The sequence below is a fragment of the Drosophila arizonae genome, chromosome 2 (genome assembly GCF_054131065.1).
Source record: "Drosophila arizonae isolate 15081-1271.41 chromosome 2, UAZ_ARI_1.0, whole genome shotgun sequence".
Classification (NCBI taxonomy): domain Eukaryota; kingdom Metazoa; phylum Arthropoda; class Insecta; order Diptera; family Drosophilidae; genus Drosophila; species Drosophila arizonae.
The window spans coordinates 21692142-21715129 of NC_142922.1; the positions used below are offsets into that span (position 1 = coordinate 21692142).

A 22988-nucleotide genomic window follows, 5' to 3' on the forward strand; every position below is an offset into this window, starting at 1 on the left:
GCAGGAAAAGTCTTAGTAAACGAAATCCTAGTCCCACATATTTTCACTTCCCCCAAATGTTTGTTTTTCTGCCCCAAAATATATGTGGGACATACAGAGGCGAGTACAAAAAATACACATCCATTAAAGGGCTGTGTACCCAGGACTTAGACTTGTATGCATGCCTATGATTATGTAACTCATAGCATTCTATCAAATGAATGCTTCTCATATTTGCTTTGTATTTATATAAAATAGAGAACCCGATTTGGTATTTTTTGTCCTGAACAAATGTTGGTTATATAACACATAATCATATATAAATTCAATTTAAAGCTGAAAAATTTACTGGGAGAATGCATCACTTCACTTTTCGCGAAATAAAAAGGTCAAGTAATGAAATGGGAGTCTCTTTAAAATTTTTAAATACTCAAAATATATTAACTACCAGAGTCCGCAAATATTGAATCGATAAATAATCGATACACTCACCTACAGAACTATCAATTTCTTTTTAATGAATGGCAAATATTTTTTAAATACATTTATTATTATTCCTCGTTGATGACACAGCTGTAGACTTCAGTGTATATGATAATAATAATATCAAATGTATTGAGAAAGTATATCAATATGGCTTCTTTGTGTAATTAGTATTCATAAAAAAAGATTGAATGAACAGCTAAAGCTCTTAATTGGGATATAACTGTACAGCCATAATCAGCACTAATTACAGTTGCATTTCCAACTAAATTTGCATGATATTTAAATAGCAATAAAAAAGTGAAAAGCAAACATTCAATCATTGATTGATAATTACTTGTTATTGACTCGTTTCCCCCTCTTACGTTCTCCCTCTCTCTCTCTCTCTTCGCCTATCTCTCTATCTGTGTCTCTTTCTGAATGAATACGAGATGAGTTTTATATGGAATCAGGCAGCAGGAAAGACAGGATGAGAGGAGAAGAGGAGAAGAGCAGACCATCCATAAATTAGCCCATTCACTGGCTAACGGCTATGTCGTGCAATCGTCCTCGTTTATGGCACTTTAATTGCCTCGAATTGTCTGGGCTAAGTACATTTTGGTGTTATCAGCGCCATTAATAAGCAGCACAATATGCCGCCTTCGACTCGCTCTGCATTCATAAAAAATATTATAATATTTACTATATATACATAGACATATATATGGATACATGTATATGTATAAATTGAGCTGAATGAAGTCAACGCTAAAAAGTGCATTATTTATACAATTATGCGCGAAGATAATACCTCTTTTATGATGGCAAGTGCTTGGGGTTGAGCACGAACGGGTGCAGCCCATTCACGGGATACGCCTAGCGTACTTGGGGGCGGTGCACAGGTGGATGGGCTGGCATTGAGGCGTAACGCTTGCCTGTTGGCTGTTGGCAGTTGGTAGTTGGCAGCAACAAAAGCCTATTATTCTGCACGTAATAAACATAAAGTTGGCGCAATTTGTAACATAAATTTAAAGGGCTAACGTAAATCTTAGCGGCAATTATGTGTTTGGCGAACGCGGCGTATACGCAACGCAGCGCTGTCCGGGTTCATAACTCATGCTCTTCATTTCCAGGCAGCCAGCTCGTGCAGGGCCGCGCCGGGCCGGGCCGGGCCAGGCCATGCCCGACCCTATCACAAACACAAATGCCAGCAACAACCATAATAATACAGAAGGCGATGCCAGCGAAAGGAATTCAAATAGCCATAATTTATCACGTTGAGATTGCAGCTTCGCTACGCACGCAGACGAGCTGCAGATGAGTCTTAGCGTTTGTATTCTGGCTGTAGGTCGCCGGCGGGTCTCAGGTTCGGCTGCGTGCTTGTATTCGGCTGTGGGTGGGATCCAACTTTTTTAAAACGCGAAAGGATTAGTCCGCCCAACTAGCTAACGGGGATAGCGGGGATATGGTTGTCGGTGCCATAGGCGGGGCGCAAAACGCAATTAGGCATGCGACAAGACCGCGGCCCTAACCGTGGGCGTGGACGTTGGTGTGGGCGTGGAGGTGGCCTTGGTGCTCCACCTCCGTGCTCATTGCGTCCGTTCTTGGGCTATATTGGGATTTATGATATTCTTCTTAATCAGATTTATCTTAATGTCTGCGATAAAGGTAAAATAAATCGCGGAGATTTATTAGCGCTAATTTCGCTTAATGCGCAGGTGACTACGAGCGGCCATTGAAGAAAAGGGACATTCGCAAAGGACACAAACGGAAATATCTGTTTACCATGCCCAAACACTTGACCTATTTAATGTGTTGGGAGCAAGTGCATAGTTCCAGCACTCTGAACTTTGTCAAAACTAAAACGATTTATCAACGTGGGGAAATTTTGACCACATGATTGATTGCAGCCAAATGGGCGGAAACTATTGATTGAAACTTTTCGTTTCTGTTCACTCAGTTGACTTCAAACTCATTTTAGGAAAATATATATACATATATATATATATTTATATAAGATTATTGGAAACATGATTTGCCGATTAAGATGATGAATGGAAATTAATGAACGACTATAGTTTGTATATTATGAATATGGATAGCTTATCTCATAAATTTATTTATATATTTATAAATTGATAATTCCTTTCCCTGCGATTCTCATGACAATATATGCCGGACTGTACCTTAATCTACTCATTTGCTCTATAGCTCCATCAGTTTATTTTTATCCTCTATTTTACTAATTGAAGTACATACATGTATTCATCAGCCTTTTTTTAGATGATAGGTATTACAAATATTTAACTAAATATATATTTACGTGCATTTATTTACTTAATAAACAAACGGTTTATCTTCTAATTCGATTATAGCCGTATGCGCTGGCAGCAGCAAACAATGCAAAGAACAATTGCTTTCAACAAACTCAAATGCCGAAGCATTTAGGGCAGAGGGCGTTGAATGAAAGAAATCCGCCCACGGCGGGAACAGTTCCCATTGCTCGACATAAAGCGTTGACAGCCAGAGCATCGCAGGAAGTGTTCGCAGGCAGCATCAGCATCAGCATCAGCTCCAGCTTCAGCCTCGCCGTCTGCATCAGCATCAGCATCACGCAGAACAACAGCAACAGGAGAGCAAAGTTAGCAACTTGAGAGCAATTTCGAACAAATAACATTCGCAAAAATATGAAGCGACCACGCAGCAGGGGCCAGGCCGAGCGGCTCATGGCTACGGCGCACTCTAATCCCCGAGCGGGGCAATAAAAGGCATCTCGCAAACTTTGGCTTTGGCCCTAGTTCATATTTTATTTAGCCGCTGTATCCGGCCAAAAGTTTGCCTGTGTGTTCTTGTGTCCTGGACGCCAGCTGGAAATACTTGGAATTTGTCTTGGCGCGCTTATTTTAATTTTTTTTTCTCTTTTTTTTTTTCATCCCTCACCATTTTTTTTGTTGTGCGTCAGGCGGCAATTTTGCATAGCTGTTGTGGCCCGACGGCGACTGCTCTAATTTAAGTGTAGCTGACTTCCCTTTGCTGCGTTTCTAGTGTCATAAAAACGAATAAACTGAGACAGAAACCGAAATAGCAGAAAATGCAAATCATTGTCCTGCGTCTTAGCGTTCCGCCTGTCCACGGGCAGGAGTACGCGCAAAAAGCATCGCAGACAGGTCCGCTCGACGGAGTTGCTCCAGTGCTGCCTTCATTGTTGCCTTCCTTAAGAACAATTGTCTTGCGGTTTCAGCGCTTGTCTCTCCCTTGTCCCCTGTCCCGTGTCTCCTGTTCCGTGTCCTTGTCCATGTCCGCGGCAACCTGTGATAATCGTCCTGTGGGCAGTTGAGATGGTTTCACCATTTTCTTGCTTCTTTTCTTTCTCTCCTCCTTTTTTTTTTTTTTGTCGTTTGTGCAACAACTTGGGCGCTCAAGTGCCGAGACTTGTACGGGGTACAGACCAGAACTTTGCAGGTCGCCTTTTTGCTAAACATTTATCATTTGATTACAATTCGACGGTCAATGCGACTTCCCAGCGCACTGAGGTCGCAGAGGCAACAGCAACTAGCAGCAGTGAGCATCGTGAGTGAAGAGGAGGTGGAGGTGGAAGGTTGAGGGGGATGAGGATGTGGCTTTGCTGCAAAATTAAATGTGTTGTTTTGTTCTTGATTGTAAAAATCATGTTGTTGTTACAGCTGGTTTGTTTGCTTTACGGCTGCCGCTCCGCATAAAATTTACTTTCAAGCAATTGTTTACATTGTACTTGGCGGCATCTAAATATTAAATGTTATTATGAGAGAGTTGTTCGCTCGGCTCTTCATATTTCATAAGCTGCAAAATTAAATTAAATTACGACCGCTTGTTTACAGGCCACAAAAAAATATTATTTGCAGTTTAACTAACCTCAGCCACAGCTGCTCTCGACTTCTCAGTTGATATTCGCTTTCAAAATCCATTTTGAAATAATTCTCGAATGCAAATTCTTACTTTTGATGAGCTTATAAAATACTTTTAGCAATTTTACTTGTGCTTATTAGTTCTGTTCCTGTTCCTTGGACACATTTGTGTTAGCCATTAGGCTTACGTGGAGCCAATGTAGACTTTAGGCTACTTTTACGAGAGCCGCTTACTTCTGTTCGCTTAAAAGGCTATAGTTTTAGTCGGGCAGGGCATTTAAGTACTCTTATTTTCTTCCATACAGCGTCAGATAGTAAAGTAGTTAATGTGTGGCAAATGTTTGCTCAGAGGTGGTTTTATAGTATTTTTGTTAGCGTTTTGCCGTAAAATTTTTACTTTATGCGGAGTGCATAATAAGTCCGCCCACTACTTAGCCGACTCCAATAAGTGCCATAAAACACAACATCCCGAAAGCTAAGCTTCAATTTGTGCCGCAGCTAAGTCAATTTAGAAATATAGTGTTATATATATTTCATATACTCCTTGGAGGTAGATATCTAGGCGAATAAATTGAGCAAAAATCGAAAATAAACAGAAACCGAAACAGGAAGTGGAGCAGGCCAAATAAATCTGAATAGTTTAACCCATATGCAACATAATCATATTTCATTATACTTTCATACTATATACTCATTCGGCTAGAAATTCGCCTAGTGCATACAGGCCGAGGGCGTGGGCGAAGAGGCGGGCTCGGGCTCATTTCGAAAAAGATGCGCATAGACAGGCCCGCAATTCATGCACGAATAAAATTGATGAAGGTCAAACTCTGGTTGACTTTGCGATGATAAATGAGCGGTCAACGTAAAGGAAAACACCAACACATTTAAGCAAAAACACACACACACGCATGCATACACTCACACGGTCAGACACTTATGGCCAAGAGGCCAAGGGAAAAGTTGGCCTGCGAGCAATTCTCTAGAGCAAACAGGACTCGGCTCTTGGCCATAGTGTGGAGAGCAGAGTGTTTGATAGGCAGTTAGTGCCGAACAGGCAAACGTATGCAGCAACTCGCCTGTGTTGTTGCCACTACACTCTAGTTGTTGTTGTTGCTATTGCTGTTGCTGTAGTCGGTGTGCCTGCTATAAGCACGCATACTTGAAGATGGAAGCGTGCACGGAATACGTAAAGCATATTCGGTACACGCTTGAGTGGCTCGTCGGTTCGATATTGGGCTCGGTGAGTTAGCCATAAATAGTCCTTCTCGGTATACTTGATGCGGTCGGCATGGAAACAAAATATTAGCAAATCCTGTTTAGAGTGTTTGGCAAATTTATTGCTCTTGTGTCTGTGTTAATACGCGCGAACATATTGCCGGCCAAAACAATTTGAGTTATGTGTGTGTGTGTGTTTTAGGCATAAAATAAAAGTGATCATGGCCATGGCTGCGGCTGCGGCACAAAGTAATTTGCCCAGTCAACTCTTTATTTAGTGGCCCAATTATTTATTATTCACATAAATCTCTCTCTCTCTCTCTCTCTCTCTCTCTCTCTTTCTCTCTCTCTCTCTAAATATATATTTTCATTTTATTTCTTGATTAGATTCTGTCAAAAGCCAACAGCACAGATTGAGAATTATTTGAAAATTTGATTATCATGTGGCACAGCAAATGTAAATAATATATATCTGAAATTAGATATGCTAATGCGAATAAATGGCCTGCATTGGGGCCATTATTGAGTGGCGGCACGTATATGCTTTGCGTGTAGCCAGTTTGTGACTTAGTCGAAACTTGTTGAGTTGTGAAAAATGCAATCCGATTGTGTTGCAGTATACGACTTGTGTGTGTGTGTGTGTGTGTGTGTGTGTGTGTGTTGCTGCGCATCACAGCTGCTGTTTGTATAGATGATTGAGCTCTTTCATTCATATCATAGCTGTTTAAGCGTAACACAAGCTTTGGGGCAACTGTGTTGGATGTGGGGCAGTGGCTGCCAACACCGACTGCTGTGCAGTGGAGCCGTGCCAGCAGCACTGGTTCATGTTAGTGACGTTTCATCACGTGCTGTAGATAAACTTAACTTATCCAATGAGCCGACGCGTCGTGTTAAGTTGATGTGAATTGATGCGTCTGACCGTCCGCTCGTCCACTCGTCCAATCTCAACTGCAGACTCACGTATTTCACTATAGCATCAAAGGAACGTGTTCGCGCTGTCAGTTGCCAAGTTTCCAAGCTGCTAACTTGCCCAGTTACCCAGTTGCCCACTTGGCCAGCTGGTCGGCTCCATTGCTCTGGCCTCGTCTCTCGCTCTTTGAAATCATTATCGACCTATTCCATGTTTAAGTTTGCTTAAGTTTATATTTTTCATTATGTTTATGTTTTCGCATCGTTTACACGTCGGCCTTAGCGGCCGCCCCTCTCTCCCTCCCACCCTCTTCTGGGCCCTTATTTTGTGTTTGTTGAATGTGTTTTATATTATGTGCGCTTGCTAAGAGTTTTAATTTAAAAATGAAAGCATACAACCCAAAAGGAAAGGAGAGAGAAAGAGAGAGAGAGCCAAAAGGAAAGAAAACCATATTCTCATCGCTGGAGGGAGGATCCCTTTAAACTTTCCCTGTTTCAATTTTTTGTTTCTCGTTTACTTTCATGCGGTGGGTGACGCCGTGTGCAAACGGAGCTTAGAGTGGGAACTTACCAAAATTCAATGAAAGTCTATAGAAAGTTGAGCTTGTCGGTTTCTGTTTCAGTCTCACATAAGGACCTATAAACAGTATCCATAAAATTAGCATTTCCCTCGAAACATTTCATTCAACATCTGAGATTAGATAAAATTGAAGCTTTGTCGACATCCGCAGAGCGGGTGGATGGCTTTTCCTTCGTTTTTTTTTTGTTTTGTTTTTTTTTTTTTTTTTTTGCATCCGAAATATATATATTTTTATTGTAAATATGTAAACAAGTTAATTTTATTTATGTATCCGTTTTGCACACTATTAGATTTCAGCACGATTCTCGAGATTATTTGCATTGTTAAGCTCAAGTAGAACCGACAAAATTTGAATAAAAAAGCAAACTTTTCGAGTTTTTATTGTGAGTTAGTTGGGACGACAGGAAAGTGAATGGCCCTAGGCAAATACAGAATAGGCCCTTAAGCTGCGTATAAGGCGACTGAATAGTTAAGATTGTGTACACAGATACACACAAGTAGTTTTGCATATGTATAAATCGTTTATTTGTGTGCGTATTAAGGTGATTTGTAGCCTTATTGATAAGTTATGAGTCAATTCGTCGGACTGCTCATGAATCGATTGATTTCAAGCCGTTGCCTATTATTTAAACAGAATGCCATGCCAAATGCAAATCAGTGTTTGAGCAGCACTCAACAAATGCAATCTGTGGATTAAATAGAGCGCACCTAAGCTGTAATCACGGGCCAGGTAGATGCTGCATTTCAATTAATGAACGCACAATTTCCGTCTATGCTTCGTTGGACTGGGCCGCACTTGGCTGGCCTTCGATTATGGTTCATAAATTGATTTTTATTGAAAGCCTTTTAATATTGTATCTCCTTGGCCAGCGTTCCTCTGGGGGCTTTCATTCGAGCGCAAATAAATTGCAGAAATATGCAATGCGCCAATTCTCTGTCTCAGTCGAAAGGGCAGCCGCAGCTCCCAGCCGCAGCTAAAGAATAACCAAGCGGATATTGTTTTTCGAAATCATTTCTTTACGAGCGCTCGCGGGCTTGCTCTCCCTTAAGCGCATTCTTTGGACAGCTTCCCGCGCCCGTCGCCCAACTCCCGGCTCCCGAATCCCAGCTGCTTGTCCTGTGCGCTGCAGCTTCCTTTTTGCTTAATTTTTCGGCCATTGCGTGCACAAAGTGAAATTACCCATGAGAGCTCTTGAGCTGGCAGCGAATGATGATGGAGCGCAACAGTACTAAGAAATGCATCGAGCTGTTTGTTGAATATTCCAAAAATATGAAGATGGAATGGATTCTCCTCAGATTCTCCCCTCAGTCAGCCGTCAGTCAGTCTGTGCTTTTGACATTGGAATTTTAATTACTTGGCAATTTGCAAATCACGGCATTTAACGGGATTTCTAATTATGAACAAATTCCAGCTGGTCAAAATGCAAAGCATGTCGCCTTTGGAGCGAGAATTGCAGAAATGAGAGAAACGAGCTCGTAATACATTCCATTTTTTTTAAATCATCATCGTTTGCTAATCAACAAAATGTGTACGACACGAGGAGTGCGGAGGAGTGGGAGTGGAACAATGGATGTTGACTGTGGGTGTGGGTCCCTACTCAATGGCGGATGAAACGCAAATGCAAATGAGGCAGCATCCAATGAGCTGAAACTCGTCAAGTCTTTGATGTTATTAAAGGTAAGTGAGTCAGTGCTTTTAGGTAAAATGATTTGCCTTTGCGGACATTGAGTGGCCCCACACACCAGCACCTACATTAGCTCATGCTAATTATGTATCCGTCGAGGCTGTCAATGTGGACTAATTTGATTGATATGCCTTTGTACTGGCATCGCCCTTTAGCTTTTGCCCCGACTCACTTTCAGTTAGCAAAATGTCCAACTTTTAGCACTGCAATACCAATCCATTTGCTTATCTTTGCCACGCCCCCGTGTATTTTGTTGGCGCCTATATACACAACAAACACAGACACCCACACAACCACGCACCCACACAGAGAGACAATTGGACGCAGACAGAGCCGAGGTGGATTTAGCTCATATGTCTATTTTTATGGCAGCAGCCAATGCGAACGGCCTTCCAAAAGGCACATACATAAATCTCTATCGATGTGCGCCTTAATCCATATACAGAAATTTCATTTCCCATTCGCTTTTGTTTTGCTCTCTATTTTTTGTCTGAGTTATTTCTAGAGACTTTTTTGGTTTGGCCGATAGAAACAATGGGGATCCGCACTGGCGAATTGTTTTCGAATTCTTGGCTCGGACACGGCATCAACAGTGCCGAGAAATGTCCTCGCCAAGCTCTTCTACGTCCAGTGTGCCAGAAATGTGTTTTGGCAAGGCGTATAAATTAAATTCAATTTTTGCCGACGTGTGAAATTGCGAAAGACAAGTTTCAGCATAGCCGTAGAGAGCACGTTTCTGCAGCCGTAGTATCGCATATACCTCATAAGATAACTGTGTGGTGCGGAGTATTCTTTTAATTCGAATAAAGTTTTGTATTTTCCATGCAGACTAAATTGTAATTTATATGTATGCTGTTTATTATACCCTGAATCCATTTTAATTGCGAAGTCAGGGTATAATGGTTTTGTTAAAAGTATATCAGGCAGAAGGAGAGGTGTGGGGACAAGTTGAGTCGATTCAGCCCTGTCAGTCTGTCCGTGCGTCAAGCTAGAGGCTTGAAATCTTTTCACTGAGCCCTCAAGGTCACTGCGCATTTAGCAGACCGCGTGCTTATACTTGCCTATGGATGCATGTGTATGTGTGTATGTAAGTATGTGTGCATAAAAGAAGTGCAAAATGATTCGAATATCCACTTGGAAGGTTCAGGGTATCTCCTAGTCGAGCAGTCCCGACGAGATCATTCTTACTTATTTTACTTATAAATTAAGTTTAAATTTAGTGATATCATTTATATTATACGATGTGTGTGAGGGCACATCTAAGAGGCCATCACTTCCACTGTTTATTTTATGATTTTACATTGTTGGAAGCTCAGCTGCCAGGCATTCACAACGGCATCCTTCAAGGTCCATTTCCATTTCCATTGTTATATTAATTTCAATGCGGAAAGAACAATGCGGCGTGCAAGCTGTAAATCAATATTTGTATGTGACTGTGCTGGAGGCATAGAATCATAAAATGTTCGCAATAATTAGACTCATTATTCAACAATTGTTTTACATATTCATAATGAACTGAGATTCTTTTCATGCCCTTTTCCTCAAATAATTCAATTTGGTAATTTTTGCTTTAAATTTGTGCCAATGTGAATATTACAGTTGACTTAATATGAAAACTGCATCGATACAACTTTCGGATGTATCTGGCCAGACAAACTTCGGCTAGCTATCAGCCCGCAGCGCCATTTACTAACCAAACTTTGCTAATAGCTTATGTCTCGCTGCATCTAAGTTTTGTTTGCTAAAGAGATTTCCATGCGAAGTGTTTCTAAATAGTCGCTAATATCAAATTGTCATAAAGTCTATAGTCTGGTCTTGAAAATGATAGTTAATATTTGTCCGTCGCTGATGTTTATTGCTACTATATAATTGTTTATAATTTATTGGCTGTATTTTGCGTTGCTCAAGTCGAACCAATAACTCAGGCAAGTGACATTTATTATATTGGAGTTATTCGCTTCAGCTCTTAGCAGATGTAGAGGCCAATTATAATTAATTGCCATACAGTTTGTCTGTTTGACCTTTTTGCTTAAAATTATAAATCATAAAATTGCAACGAACTTAGTTACAAATAATTAAAAACCAGCAAATTTACGAATGTTTTTGTATACATACTTTAATTGGTTAAAAATATACGCCTTTTAATTTAAAATGAAAATAGATATTATGTACATGTATTTTGGTCTATTTTCAATGTGCGAGAATCGTTGCTTCCGCACTCTGACCTCGAACACAACGCTAATTATTAATTATACCCATGGATGGAGCGAGATATAAGCAAATGCTTAAATTAGGCTAATATATTGGTATATATAGACTGGTAAAGCTGCTTCAATTCCATTAATTATATATAATATTAAGAAATAAACTTGTCTTAAAAATTAGAGCTATTTCATCTATTTCATATTCCTCTTTAGAATGTTTATATAATGGTATCAAATTTTGTTTGGCTCTTCTATAGAGCACCTCTCCTCCCAGTTTCGACCCATGAGGAAGCTTCAATAAATTGCTTATTTATTGCTATTGTTGTTAGAGGGCAAATTTCGACCCTGGTGCATTTGCTTTAAGTAGATCATAATGCACTTTCAGCCAATTACAACTAATTGCAAATAAAGTGTCTAACGGCAGCCACTAAACCACATCGAATATATCGGTCACAGTGGAGCAACCTCTAAACGGCAACAGCATCAGCACAATAATGTGATTGGTGAGGCACTGAGATTATCGCAAATGCTACACGGGGCGGCTTAATAAAATCAGCAAATGTTTGAGCTAACTGCCGCCAGCTATTAAATTAAGTTGGATGCGTAGCTGCATTTGGCGTGGAGTCGGCGCAGCAGGGTTCAGGAATTGAATCAATTTGGCCAATGAATGCGACCTCATTGGATTTAATACGTGCTCGACGCATCCCTTTTGCTATGTCTATATGGGCGCGCTCCTGCCACCTGGCGCCGGGCACCTGCCACCTGGCACCTGGATAACGGTGCGCGCGGTAACCATCTGCCCGCAAATCGCTTAGTTCTTGAGCTGATTATTATGCAGGAGCAAGCATGAGCTCGTTGAGAGTGAGGTCAAATGCTGCCGCCTTGTCGGTGGCAGTTCCATTATTGGGGCCATCTAATTAGTTTGTTATGTCTGCTACTGTTATCCAGCGTCCTTGTAGTTTGCCCACTCCAATCGCATTTAAGCACTCACAGCTTGCCAGTTCGTGACTGTGTGGATTTGGCCAAGTGGCTAATTGTTCCACGCCGATGTCCACACAGCATCCTCGAGCACCATGAGCAACGTGCCAGCAAATATGCGCATATTCATGCTAATAAATGTATTTAGTTCGCTGTTCCCATTACGTATGGCCGAGCTGCCCAGCAAAATGAATCGTCTGGGAGGCCTGTCAGATGAAATTATGGCTAAATCAATTTAATAGACATCGATAAATATGCCAAGACCAAATTGTTTTATCTAATGGTCATTCAACCAACTAAGCTCTATTATAAACATATTAAGTAAACATATTAAATGTATAGAATACATATCGATTATTTATTTTGGTTGTCTTTGAAGTGACAAATTTTTCTTTCTGCAAATTTACATAGCTATTTTTAACTCAATTAGTTTATGGACAATAAAGCACAAATATGCGTGCTCTATTATATTCTAACATAAATAAAAATATATTTCCAGATTCGACATATATAGCCTTTGCATTTAATTTGGCAATCGAAACAGAAGAGGCGAATAGTTATCGTGACTCCCTCCATTGGCCTGGTCAATGAACCAGGTGGGAGGCTCGCGTCGAACTCTGGCAATCGAAGAAGATGAAGTGGATTTTTCCTTTTCTACCAACTGTTAGCAGCACCTTGCTGAAGTCATCGCGTTTTGTGGCCGACTAAAAGCCAACTGGCATCTGGAAAGCGGTTGACGGTTATTCGTTGAGGCCATGCTCATCGCGTTTTTGGTTTGGGTTATGGTTATGTCAATCATTATGTTGATGGTAACGGTTATGAGGCACTCGATTACCGTCAGGATGAGTTGCCATATTATGCCCATTTGAAGTAATGGAAATTCAAACGGTTTGCGGCCACGCCAACTATTGGTACTCCTTAACCTCAGAAGACCGCACAGATGCATTGATGTAAATGCGACTCATGGATTGTATTTTTTTTTTTTTTTCTTTTCTTGTCTGTTTTCTGTTTTGGTGGTCACACGGCCATCTAATGGGTTTTATACGTGATAAAATCTCTTTTACACATTGCCAGGCTGCTCGCTATGAGACAGCTTGTGACATCGCCCCATTTTTTTTTGGCCACAAGACATGAGATGGAAGTGTGACAGTTGTGCAACATGGGCTATGGCATACAGGATATGAGGAATGCGAAAAATTGGCAGGTTTTAAATTAATAGCACCCTTCAACATGTCGAAGGGCTCACGATTAAATAGACGAGACGAAATATCGGCAGCATAGCCAAATAAATACCTGTCTCTCTCCCTCCCTCTCTCACTCTCTGCCTACCTCTCTGTCTATCCCTTCGTCTGTCTGTCTGTCTGTCTGTCTGTCCGTCCAGTTGACACTGACGCTGACTCGTTGACTGACAGAAAACGCAAGCAACTGTCAGAGTTTGCAAATTCATTCCAGATGTAAACATTCCCATAGGAAGCCATTTCACACAAGTTCCATGTCTGTTTGCTCAAAATTGCAGCAACTGGTACTGACGTCCACATGCTGGCGTAGCCGTAGGTGGTGACGGTGGGTGGGTGTGTATGTGTGTGTGTGGGTGTGTGGGTATGTGTAAAGGTGTGTAAGTGGAGCTCGATTCTCGCGTGCTATAGTTGCCCTCTACAGCCGTCAATAGCAGCAGTGGCAGCAGCAGCAGGAGCAGCAGGAGCAGGAGCAGGAGCAGCCCAACTTTTGACTTTCTCGTTCAAATAACCAAATATGCAAAATCACTTGAGGAGCAGGTGAGGCACTTTGGCCAATAGCAAAGCCGAGAAGTGTATACCTTTTCAAAAAGTGAAAATGTAATTTCTGAAAACTACACTCCCAATATAGCATATATTGGCAAAATCTGCATAGCGGCAGTGTTGACCGAGTCTCAACGCACTCTTGAAGTAATGCAAACAATTCGAATATCAAATACTCCATGCTCAACCTGTAGTATGCAATTATGCAAAAACCCAACGATTCGCCGATAACAGTAATTGCATTCTTGTTTTTGTTTCTCAAAAGGAAATTGTCTGTCACATTCCTCAGTCGGGGCCAAATGGCTGCAGGCAGGAAAGAGAAGGAAACGATCTGAAACTAAAACTGAATTATAGGTATGCGCCCTGTAGCCCAATGTTCCTTAACAGTTGCCTCTGATGATGGCCGTTCACGTTATTTTCATTGATTATGTCAGGAAAATAAGTTTACTTTGGAACATTATTGGTCCCATTCACGGCAACAAAAAGTCAACTTGTCAAAATGTTCGAAAGCACTTAAAACTTTTACGCACTTTGTTGCTGTTGCCGTTGTTGTTATTGCCGATGTTGTTGTTGTTGTTGTTGCTGCTGCTGCTGTTTTCTTGTTTGTAGTAGTTACATTATGGCATTTTTCCACTAAATCTACATTCACCCCGACAATGGGACAGACGGCAGTAGTCTATCCGCCAGCAAAGGGCAACAATACCCAGCCTCGCGCCGAGATCTGTGTTTGTGCCACTCGGTGTGCCAATTTCGCACTTTCCTTTTTCCAGCAACAACAAAATAAAAGAAAACAGAAAAAGTGGAGAGGACTATTTTTTTGTAAAGCGCTTCTTTCATTGTGGCAAATGGGGGGCAGTTAGAGCCTGAAGCACTTGTGCCACAGCCAACTTCACTGGCAGCTGGCCATGTCTATGGCCCGGCCCGGACTAGATCTTCAACAAGGCAATTGAATAGCACTTTCCAATAAGTACGCAGCCACAGTACAGAGAGGAGCCAAGCAGCAGTGGCAGCCAGCAGCAGCAGCAGCGATGGCACCAGAACCAAAGTTACCCGGGAAGCTAGCTGGTTTGTTCGTACATTACGATATTGGCTAAATTGTCACAACATTTGATTTTCGGTCTGTCAACTTTGTTGCAAAGCGCCCGAAAGTTGTGCACTGATAATCTTTGTTTACCATCTGAACGAATACACTTTACTTTGATGGTGTTTAGTTTCGTATTGATTCTTTATTCTGTTGGGCCCGGGTTTTTATACCCAGACTCATGTATAATTTTAACCCTTAAATCTAGTGCGTCTATTGCTGAGTGTGTAAGGCTCAGCATTGGTCTATTACATATTCTTAACTTATCGCGTAGTTTGTAAGACTCCGCATTGGTTTATTAGCTATTATTATGCTATCGCTGAGTTTGTAATGCTCAGCGCTCGCCTCCTACGTATTCCAATCGCTAAGGGTCAGGGTCATAATTTGTGCCCAGTTTGACAGTTCACACTTGAAACATGTGTCGTTTATTTTATGCTAGCTGTCGAGTGCATAGCGCGTACGTTCCCCTACTTATCATATTTCTATGTTCATGCATGTGCATGAACATTCTGCGGGGGGCCAAAGTGGGTAACGTCCAGAACTGCTATCTGTGGATTTCTAAATAATATTCAGGACAAATACAAATTTAATAATTGTTAGTATTCTTCACGAAATGATCATGCTTGCAATCCTTATGTTCGTGCCTGAACACCATCCGACTGAAATGTGGTTAGGACCTGGACCTTAGTCACTGTCAATTAGTCAGATATGCAAATTGTAGTGGCATTCATTTGAATTTATCGGAGAGTCAAACTTTTCGCATTACACAGCTCGTGAATATGCATCGTATGGCAAGTGAGATATGGTGGATAATTAAGTTGGGCAAGCGGGAAGTTGAGCTCGCGTTTGTTTACAACAGCTTTCAAGGATGTATGTTAATGAGCAGTCGAATCTAGAGGTAATCATAGGTTTATAATTATCTGAAAACTGGCTTGAATGTGTTCAATAATTTAAGAACGTGGAGCAAACCTGTATTTAGCCCAACGTTGATTAATTATTAATGTTAAGCTGAACTCTGCTCGCTGCCGCTTTAGAGAACCTTTGACCGAGATTTGCTTTTAAATTGAATGAAATCAGAGTCGAGCGGCTGCAAATGATGTGAGTACAGAAAAAAAAAACTTTGCATACTCGCATTCCGCAATGATTTTACCAAATAGATCCTGTATGCCTAATGCTGGCAGCATCCTGACCCAGTTCATGGCATGGAAGTCCGATAATTTATGCCAAACATTTTTTGATGCCGCGTCGCTCAGACGAGCGTAACCCTTGTTTGAGGTTGAGTAATAAAATGAAATATTTATGGGTTAACATTAAGGGATTTGGTTTTTGCTTTCACACAAATGCCTATGCCCATGCATACTATAAATATGTATATATGTATATACAATGAACGAGGATACGGGGCTATATCATGCAGCACGTAACACTTTGACCTGGCTCGATCCCGGCCTTGTTGCGGCCGAAGTGCGGTTAACATTGACCACACGGGCTTATTTATTGCATTCGAGGCGTTAACACGAAAGCATTTTGCGGAAATGGAAACTAAATAGTCGTGGTTAAATTATTAAATGCCCCATCGCAGCGCCTCAGCGTCAAAGGCGGCGGCCATCGTTTTTCTTTACGATGCAAAGTGTTGCCTATAAAAATTTACTGCCCACCACACACACACACATTCTCTCTCCCTCTTTCTGTGTGGGTGTAGTCATGTTTGTTTGCCCAAATGAAAGCAAACATATAATTCCTGTATATTCCAGCCCGAGCTGCCCAATGGATGTGTAAACATAGCAGCACTCTTGGTATACACGGGGATCCATAGAGTCAGAGCCCCAACACGCTCTGGCTTGATAGTTGGTAAAACTGTTTGGCGATACTTTAAATATTTTATGAGTGCTACCACAGCCAAAATGGCGGAGGGCGGAGAGTGGTGCCGAGATTATGATGTAACGATTTATGGCTAGCTCATTTGGATGAGCACAAATGCAAACATTCGGCTGTCCCAGAGCTGAAATCTAAAATTTATGTATCTATATACTCGCAGCTTCGGTATCAATAACCAAGTTTAAGAACTGAATTGCGGCATTTGTTGAAACTCTAGAATATTAACTGAAAATAGCTGTAAGATATACAAATGTTAAATCTTTAATATGCTTTCGATTTATAGGCTTAAAAAAATGTACTTAGTTTTTTGTTTTTCAATTTTATTACAATCCAATTGATAGATTACATGCGGCAAATTGACTTTATACAGCTCTTATGCATACATATATGAGTTTTTATTTCCTGAGCAAAGCTGAAATTTCATTTATTGCTTAGTCAGCACATCTAACCCAATTATAAGAACTTTTGCTTGTCACCAGTCGATGCAAACAGGAAGGCCAAATGTGATACAAAAAGCACAAAATCGAATTTGTACAGATTCAATTTAGTGACATTTGCATGCTCTAAGCATAGTTATAATATGTTAGATGTGTGGATAGAAAAATCTACTAAAAATATTAGTTGCTTCGAGAAAGATGACTGCGTGAATCTACCCACTGAACAGAGCCGTCATTCATGGCCTGATCAAAATTCGCATTTTATTTGTCAGCCACTTGAGCGCTAGACACAAAGTGTCTAAAGCAAATCACACATTGATCATAAGCTAACAAAGACCCGAACAAAAACTGACTGCCCGGGGGTATAAAACTGAACGGCTACACGCGGCGGCCGGTTAGTTATAACGCGGACGCTGTCGAAATCAAAATGCTGAGAACAATCCCAATTTGGGCGCTGCTCTTGTGTAGCGTGGTCATCGTGGCGGAGGCAAAGCCGATTTTCGTGAAAGTTTTTGCTCCGATTGGTGGTAAATTTGTGTGAATGAATGCGATGCGAGAGGGAGAGGAGAAGTGGTTAATGCAATATTATTTGTAGGCTTTTCCAGTGGTACGGTTCGTTCAACGGCAACGGTGGCGCCCGTCAACAACCAGCTGATCTCCAATTTGATTTCGCAGAAGATACAATTGCTGAATAGTTTCCTTCAGGCGAAGTCATCCTTTGGTGGCTTTGGTATCCGGAAGGAGATCTCATTTATATCGGGCTCCACAACGACCACAGAGAGGCCAGTGACCACGTCCACATCAGAGGTAAACACAGATTTTATTCCGGATGATAGTTCCAGCACTCAATCCGTGTACACCACAACAACAGACGGCGACCTTGAAACGCCGAAGCCTACAGTACATCCCGTCAAGCCAATTACAACGTCAACGCCAGTGACGCCCACGAAGAGCACCACCGAGTACCTCGTGGAGTCTTCGACGGGATCTACCGATGGCTACACCTATCGCACGACCCCACGCCCCACGGCACCCACGCCCACACCCACTAGCCCTGGCTACACCTATCAGACCCCCACGCCCAGCACCATCTCTAGCACTGTACATTCCTATTACTTGCCCGCCTCTCGATACTAAGTGTGTTGATATCTACTCAAATGTACATACTCGCATGTGTGTAGGTAAATAAGGTATCTAAGTTAAGCAGGTCTATCAACCTCTATCTATTAATTGATAATCAATTCTGATAGTTTTATTAGAATATATTTCGAAATCTTTGTGAACAGAATCATGTTTTGCTCAGTGCGGAAGTATTCAGATTTTACAGACTTCACACTGCTCCTATTGACTATTGACAATGGGTGGATCTGTGGTTGGATCAATTAGCATAAAAACCAGTTTTACTGAGAAGACGACAGCCGCACTAGAAGTAAAAAAAAAAAAAATACTATGAAAAACACAAACAAATCGAACCTTTACTTTGGGCATGTTGATTGATTCTTTTGTCAAAATAAAAGTTGAAGTTGATACTTGAGCAGAGCTCGAAATACATTATATATGAGAATATATTCTAGTCTCCAACTCATAGAGCATCAACTTCAAGGTTATGAAACAGGCGGGGCCACTCTAATTTAGATACACCAGTATCAAGCAAATATATTTAAAAATCTTTTTATTTGCGTTAATTTAATGCCGAGCATGGAAATGTTTTTTTTTTTTTTTTGCTAAGCGTTGTTAAGAAGCGAATTTAAAATCTTCATCTCTGTTTCCAAGTTACTTGGAAAAAACTTGTTTCAGGTTTTTTTCTCTTTTTTTTCATTTGTTGCGTTGCAGACAGCAAATTAATAGAAATCTTACAAGAAACATTAAATTAAATTAGATTTTTTTGGTTCAGCAGACACATCAATTTCTATATATATATTTATTTATGTAGTATGTGTGTGATTGTAGAGTCTGAGCCGACCACAGTTTGTTACTCCTTGGATTTCTCTTTAAATCAAATATAATAGTTCATCGTTATTGCCACAAGCACATAAGCATTAATATGTTATTAGTTTCTCGAGCAGCTGGCATTTAGCTGCTGATATCTCCGCTCAAACACCTCGGGTTAGTGGGCCCATACATTTTTATAGCAGTACAATCAACTTAACAGAAATATGAAAGCCATTAGATGAGACACAATGTTGTCTACGGCTGCTTGTCGGACAGGACACGTGCCAAGTAATTGAGACGGCACTCAAGTTCATCGCCATACAAGTCCACACATGTCCTTGACAGTGGTGTGTCCTTGAGCGGAAGAGAAGGGGTTCGACTCAGCCGCTGCTGCTGCCTCTCCATTAGGGCGGCTGTGGAGATTTCGATTAAATGTGTTTCGGTGTAAGTATTTTATGCCCACTCAATTTAAGGGGGGTCGTAAACTAAGTAGAATTACGGGCACGCCCGGAGGGGAGCATAAATATTTTATGATTTAAAACTGGCCCATCCTGGCCGATGGCAAACCAACTATTGAGAGTAACTACCCGCTCCACAAGCCACGGCTGCTCGCTCGCAGCACAAAAGCAGCTTTATTGCGAAGTGTGTTGAGATCATCTATTTTACTTTCCGAAAGGTAAGCGTATTTCGTGTTCCTTAAGAGCTATCTGATTTATGTTAAAATCCACTTTCAGCTAATAAATCGTTTTAATGTTGCACAGCTTTCAAAGATTCCCGGAACTAAGGCATACGCTCTGCACTTATTTTGCATATATAGCATTCAGACTACATTATATATTTACATATACTTACTTTTTGTTGAATTCCTAAATATATCGCTTGAAGTACTATATTGAAAAGTACTTCGATGTATTGTTTAATACTCGTAATTGGATTGTTTTTAAAGACTAGATAGATCGGAATATTTCTTGCCGAATATTTCTCAATTTTTGTCCATATTCCATTTCATTGTATTTTGCAATGAAATTCATTGTGGGCTTTGTGGCACCATGTGCCAAAAGTTATTTGTCATACAAGCACCCAGCATTCCGGGCAGCCACTTCTCCTGCGCACTGTAGGTGCCGGTCGTATGCAGATGAGCCTGAAACCTGAACCTGAAATAGCGGGCGAGTTGGAGAGCTTGCAAATAAAGCAAGGGAAATATTTTTACTGGCTGCCTGTCGTCCCGGTGAAATGTAAAATTTTGAAAAGATATGCAGCGGCACGTAGCCACATAAATATGTTTGCATACGAAGCTGCTGTGGGACACTGTTCGTGCACTTACCGACGCAATATATACGTATGAACACACACACACGCACACACGCAAATACACGCATGCAAACATACGCCACACACAAGACTGTGCGAGCTCGTACAAAAACAAAGCGAAATGCGAACGTAAACGCTGATGTAAGTAGCAGCAGCAGAAGCAGCAGCAGCAACACCGGCGGCAGCGGCAGCAGCCACAAGAGAGCAACAAGAGGCGCCACAGCCAGCCTCCAAATCTCACCACAAATGAAAGTGGCAACGCACATGACGCTGCGTGGTTCATTAGTTCCACGAAATATTATAGCCAACATGGCGTATGAGCGACGTTATTCTTTTATGCAAAATGGCATCAGGTTCGGAAACGGCACCATGCCATTCAATACAGTGCCTTTCGTATCGCCTATTGAAACCCCATCGGTAAAATCAAAAACAAAAAAAGGAAGGAGCGCCAGCAGAGAAAGAAGACATCAGACGCGGTCGCAGCTGCCTTGTGGAGCGTAAATTTGCACGGGGACTCGATTTCCAATTGCCGAACGGAGCTGGTTGTCCCATTGCCATAATGCTCATAGAAGCACACTGGAATTTAGCTAGCAGCTCGCGCAGGGAGTGCTCGACTACAGCATATGCTCTGTTGTCTGTGGGAATCCGGATGCTTGATAAGTGTAATTAAGTTTTTGCTTTCAGTTTCTCATTTTTTCGTGTCTTAGATAGAAAGCTTGAACAATACAGAAGACATAAGCAGCGCAGCTCTGGTATCTGCTTCTTCTATTTTTCCATAGAGTGAACACAAATCCATGATAAAAGTTTCGTGCTATTCTTCTGCTATGGTATTTTCTCTATTTCCTCTGTTTTTGCTATGCTTGTTTATGTGGCACGCAACTTCTCCATTCTTGGTCCGCTGTGATTCGAAAATATGCCCTGGAATAGTAAATAGACTGAATGTGCGCTGCTGGCGGCGCCACAACAACAGCCTGCCATTGAGTATTGAATCGGAGAGCATGAATCCAGTGCTAAATATTTTTATTTTATATTGCACGGTGCGCATTTGGTATGTTATTGGATGGAAGAGCCCAGCGATGTGATGGCTCACAGCGGGCGTGTAGACTGCCTTTTATATAGTTGGGTTCATTATTCGAGAGGGAAAGAAAAATATGTAATATGAAGTTGGTCTATTTAAATATTGGATGCTATGCCCCATCTGGGCACCTGCGTGCTCGGTACCTGTTTGCATATTATTCAGCTGAGAATTGGAGTTTTTCTTTGAAATGCTTTGTTTCCATTTCACAAAAGACATAACAATTATCATTTGAATTATATTGGATTGTCTCTGGTGCAAAAGTTTTGGACTCACTGATACACTGGCGTCTGTTAGCCCCAAACCAGCTTTTTATTTAGTTAAACAATAACGACAACGTTTGCAACGGCCCCCGTGGACAGCAAGGACGGCACAGACAGCAAGCCAAACCCCCAGAGCAGCTATCAACAATGCCCGTACGCGGCATTTCAAAAGTTATTTTCTGAACTAACTTTGCAACTTTTTGTTGCATATTTAAAACGGGTTTACGCGCTGCTCTTAGAACTGTGGCAAATGAAATGAGATAACTTTGCAAAAATGTATATTCAATTACCTAGTCCCGCCTGCTGGTCCTTCCACTCCCAAAGGATGTTCGCAGAAGTTCAAGCTCGACTCCGTTCAGAGTCAGAGAAAAGCATTTATCATCCCGCAGGAAAACTCACCTGCTCAACATAGATACCGAAACCCGTTGAAAGTTGAGCAGCCCAAATAGCAGCAGAAGGAAAAAAGGAAACCATCCTTACTGGCAGACATGTGGGATTTCTCAGCGCCCTGTCCTGCGCCTGACAATTACAATTTGCACAAATGGAATCTCAGCTGTCGTCTTCATTGTCGAAGGGCCTAAATGGAAGATTAGGACGCATGCTTAACGCTAAAAAATAAATTGACACCGCAACGTCTGGTGCTAACGTGGCGCAAAATACGCATCCGCAAATCCCCAAGTGGCGTCCAAGTGCCCAGAGTCTGCACGATTTGATATCAATCAATAGTGACAATCCACATAACTCCCTTCCTTCCTTGCCATTCCCTTTCCCACACCCATTCCACCCATTTAACGTCCGCAAGTGCCCATCCACTTGCCTCAATCAATTGAGTGGTGAAGCAGAAAGTCAACCAACGCCCGTTGACTTGTGGCTTACAGTGGCCGAGATGAGATCTGAGTTATAACTGGAATCCGAGCTGTTATCTAGCTAATGACAACAGCCCAGCCACACAAAACCGAATACTTGACAATTTACACAATCATCTTAAGTAGTTTGCTTGGGGTTTTGCCAGCCCTAGTAATATGGATGTTGTATGTAACAAATATACATACATATATACGTATATACATTAAGCCCCGACGTGGAGGCTCTCATTAATTACCACAATACAAGTCTCCACCCGAAGTGGATTTAACTTTCGAAACAAAATTCCCATTTGGCGCAATTGAATCGAGGAACTGTGTGAGGGGGCGTCGAAGAGCCCAGGCGAACGGATACACTGTTAAAAACGAACGGCTATGCGGCAATTGGCCATAAGCCGGATATGCATTACAGTTTCTAATGAGGCAATTGTAGAAATAAGCTGAACGTGCCGCCAACGAGGTCGACGAGGACGA

General features: G+C 41.5%; 1 protein-coding gene across 1 annotated transcript; it reads left to right on the top strand.

The window, feature by feature from the left end:
• Window positions 1-17442: 17442 nt before the first annotated feature.
• On the top strand, window positions 17443-18626 carry LOC108609315 (uncharacterized). The gene is made up of 2 exons (XM_018001081.2): window positions 17443-17597; window positions 17666-18626. Exons 1-2 carry the CDS (start codon window positions 17498-17500, stop codon window positions 18205-18207), a joined length of 642 nt encoding a protein of 213 aa, XP_017856570.1. The 5' UTR covers window positions 17443-17497; the 3' UTR covers window positions 18208-18626.
• Window positions 18627-22988: the final 4362 nt, after the last annotated feature.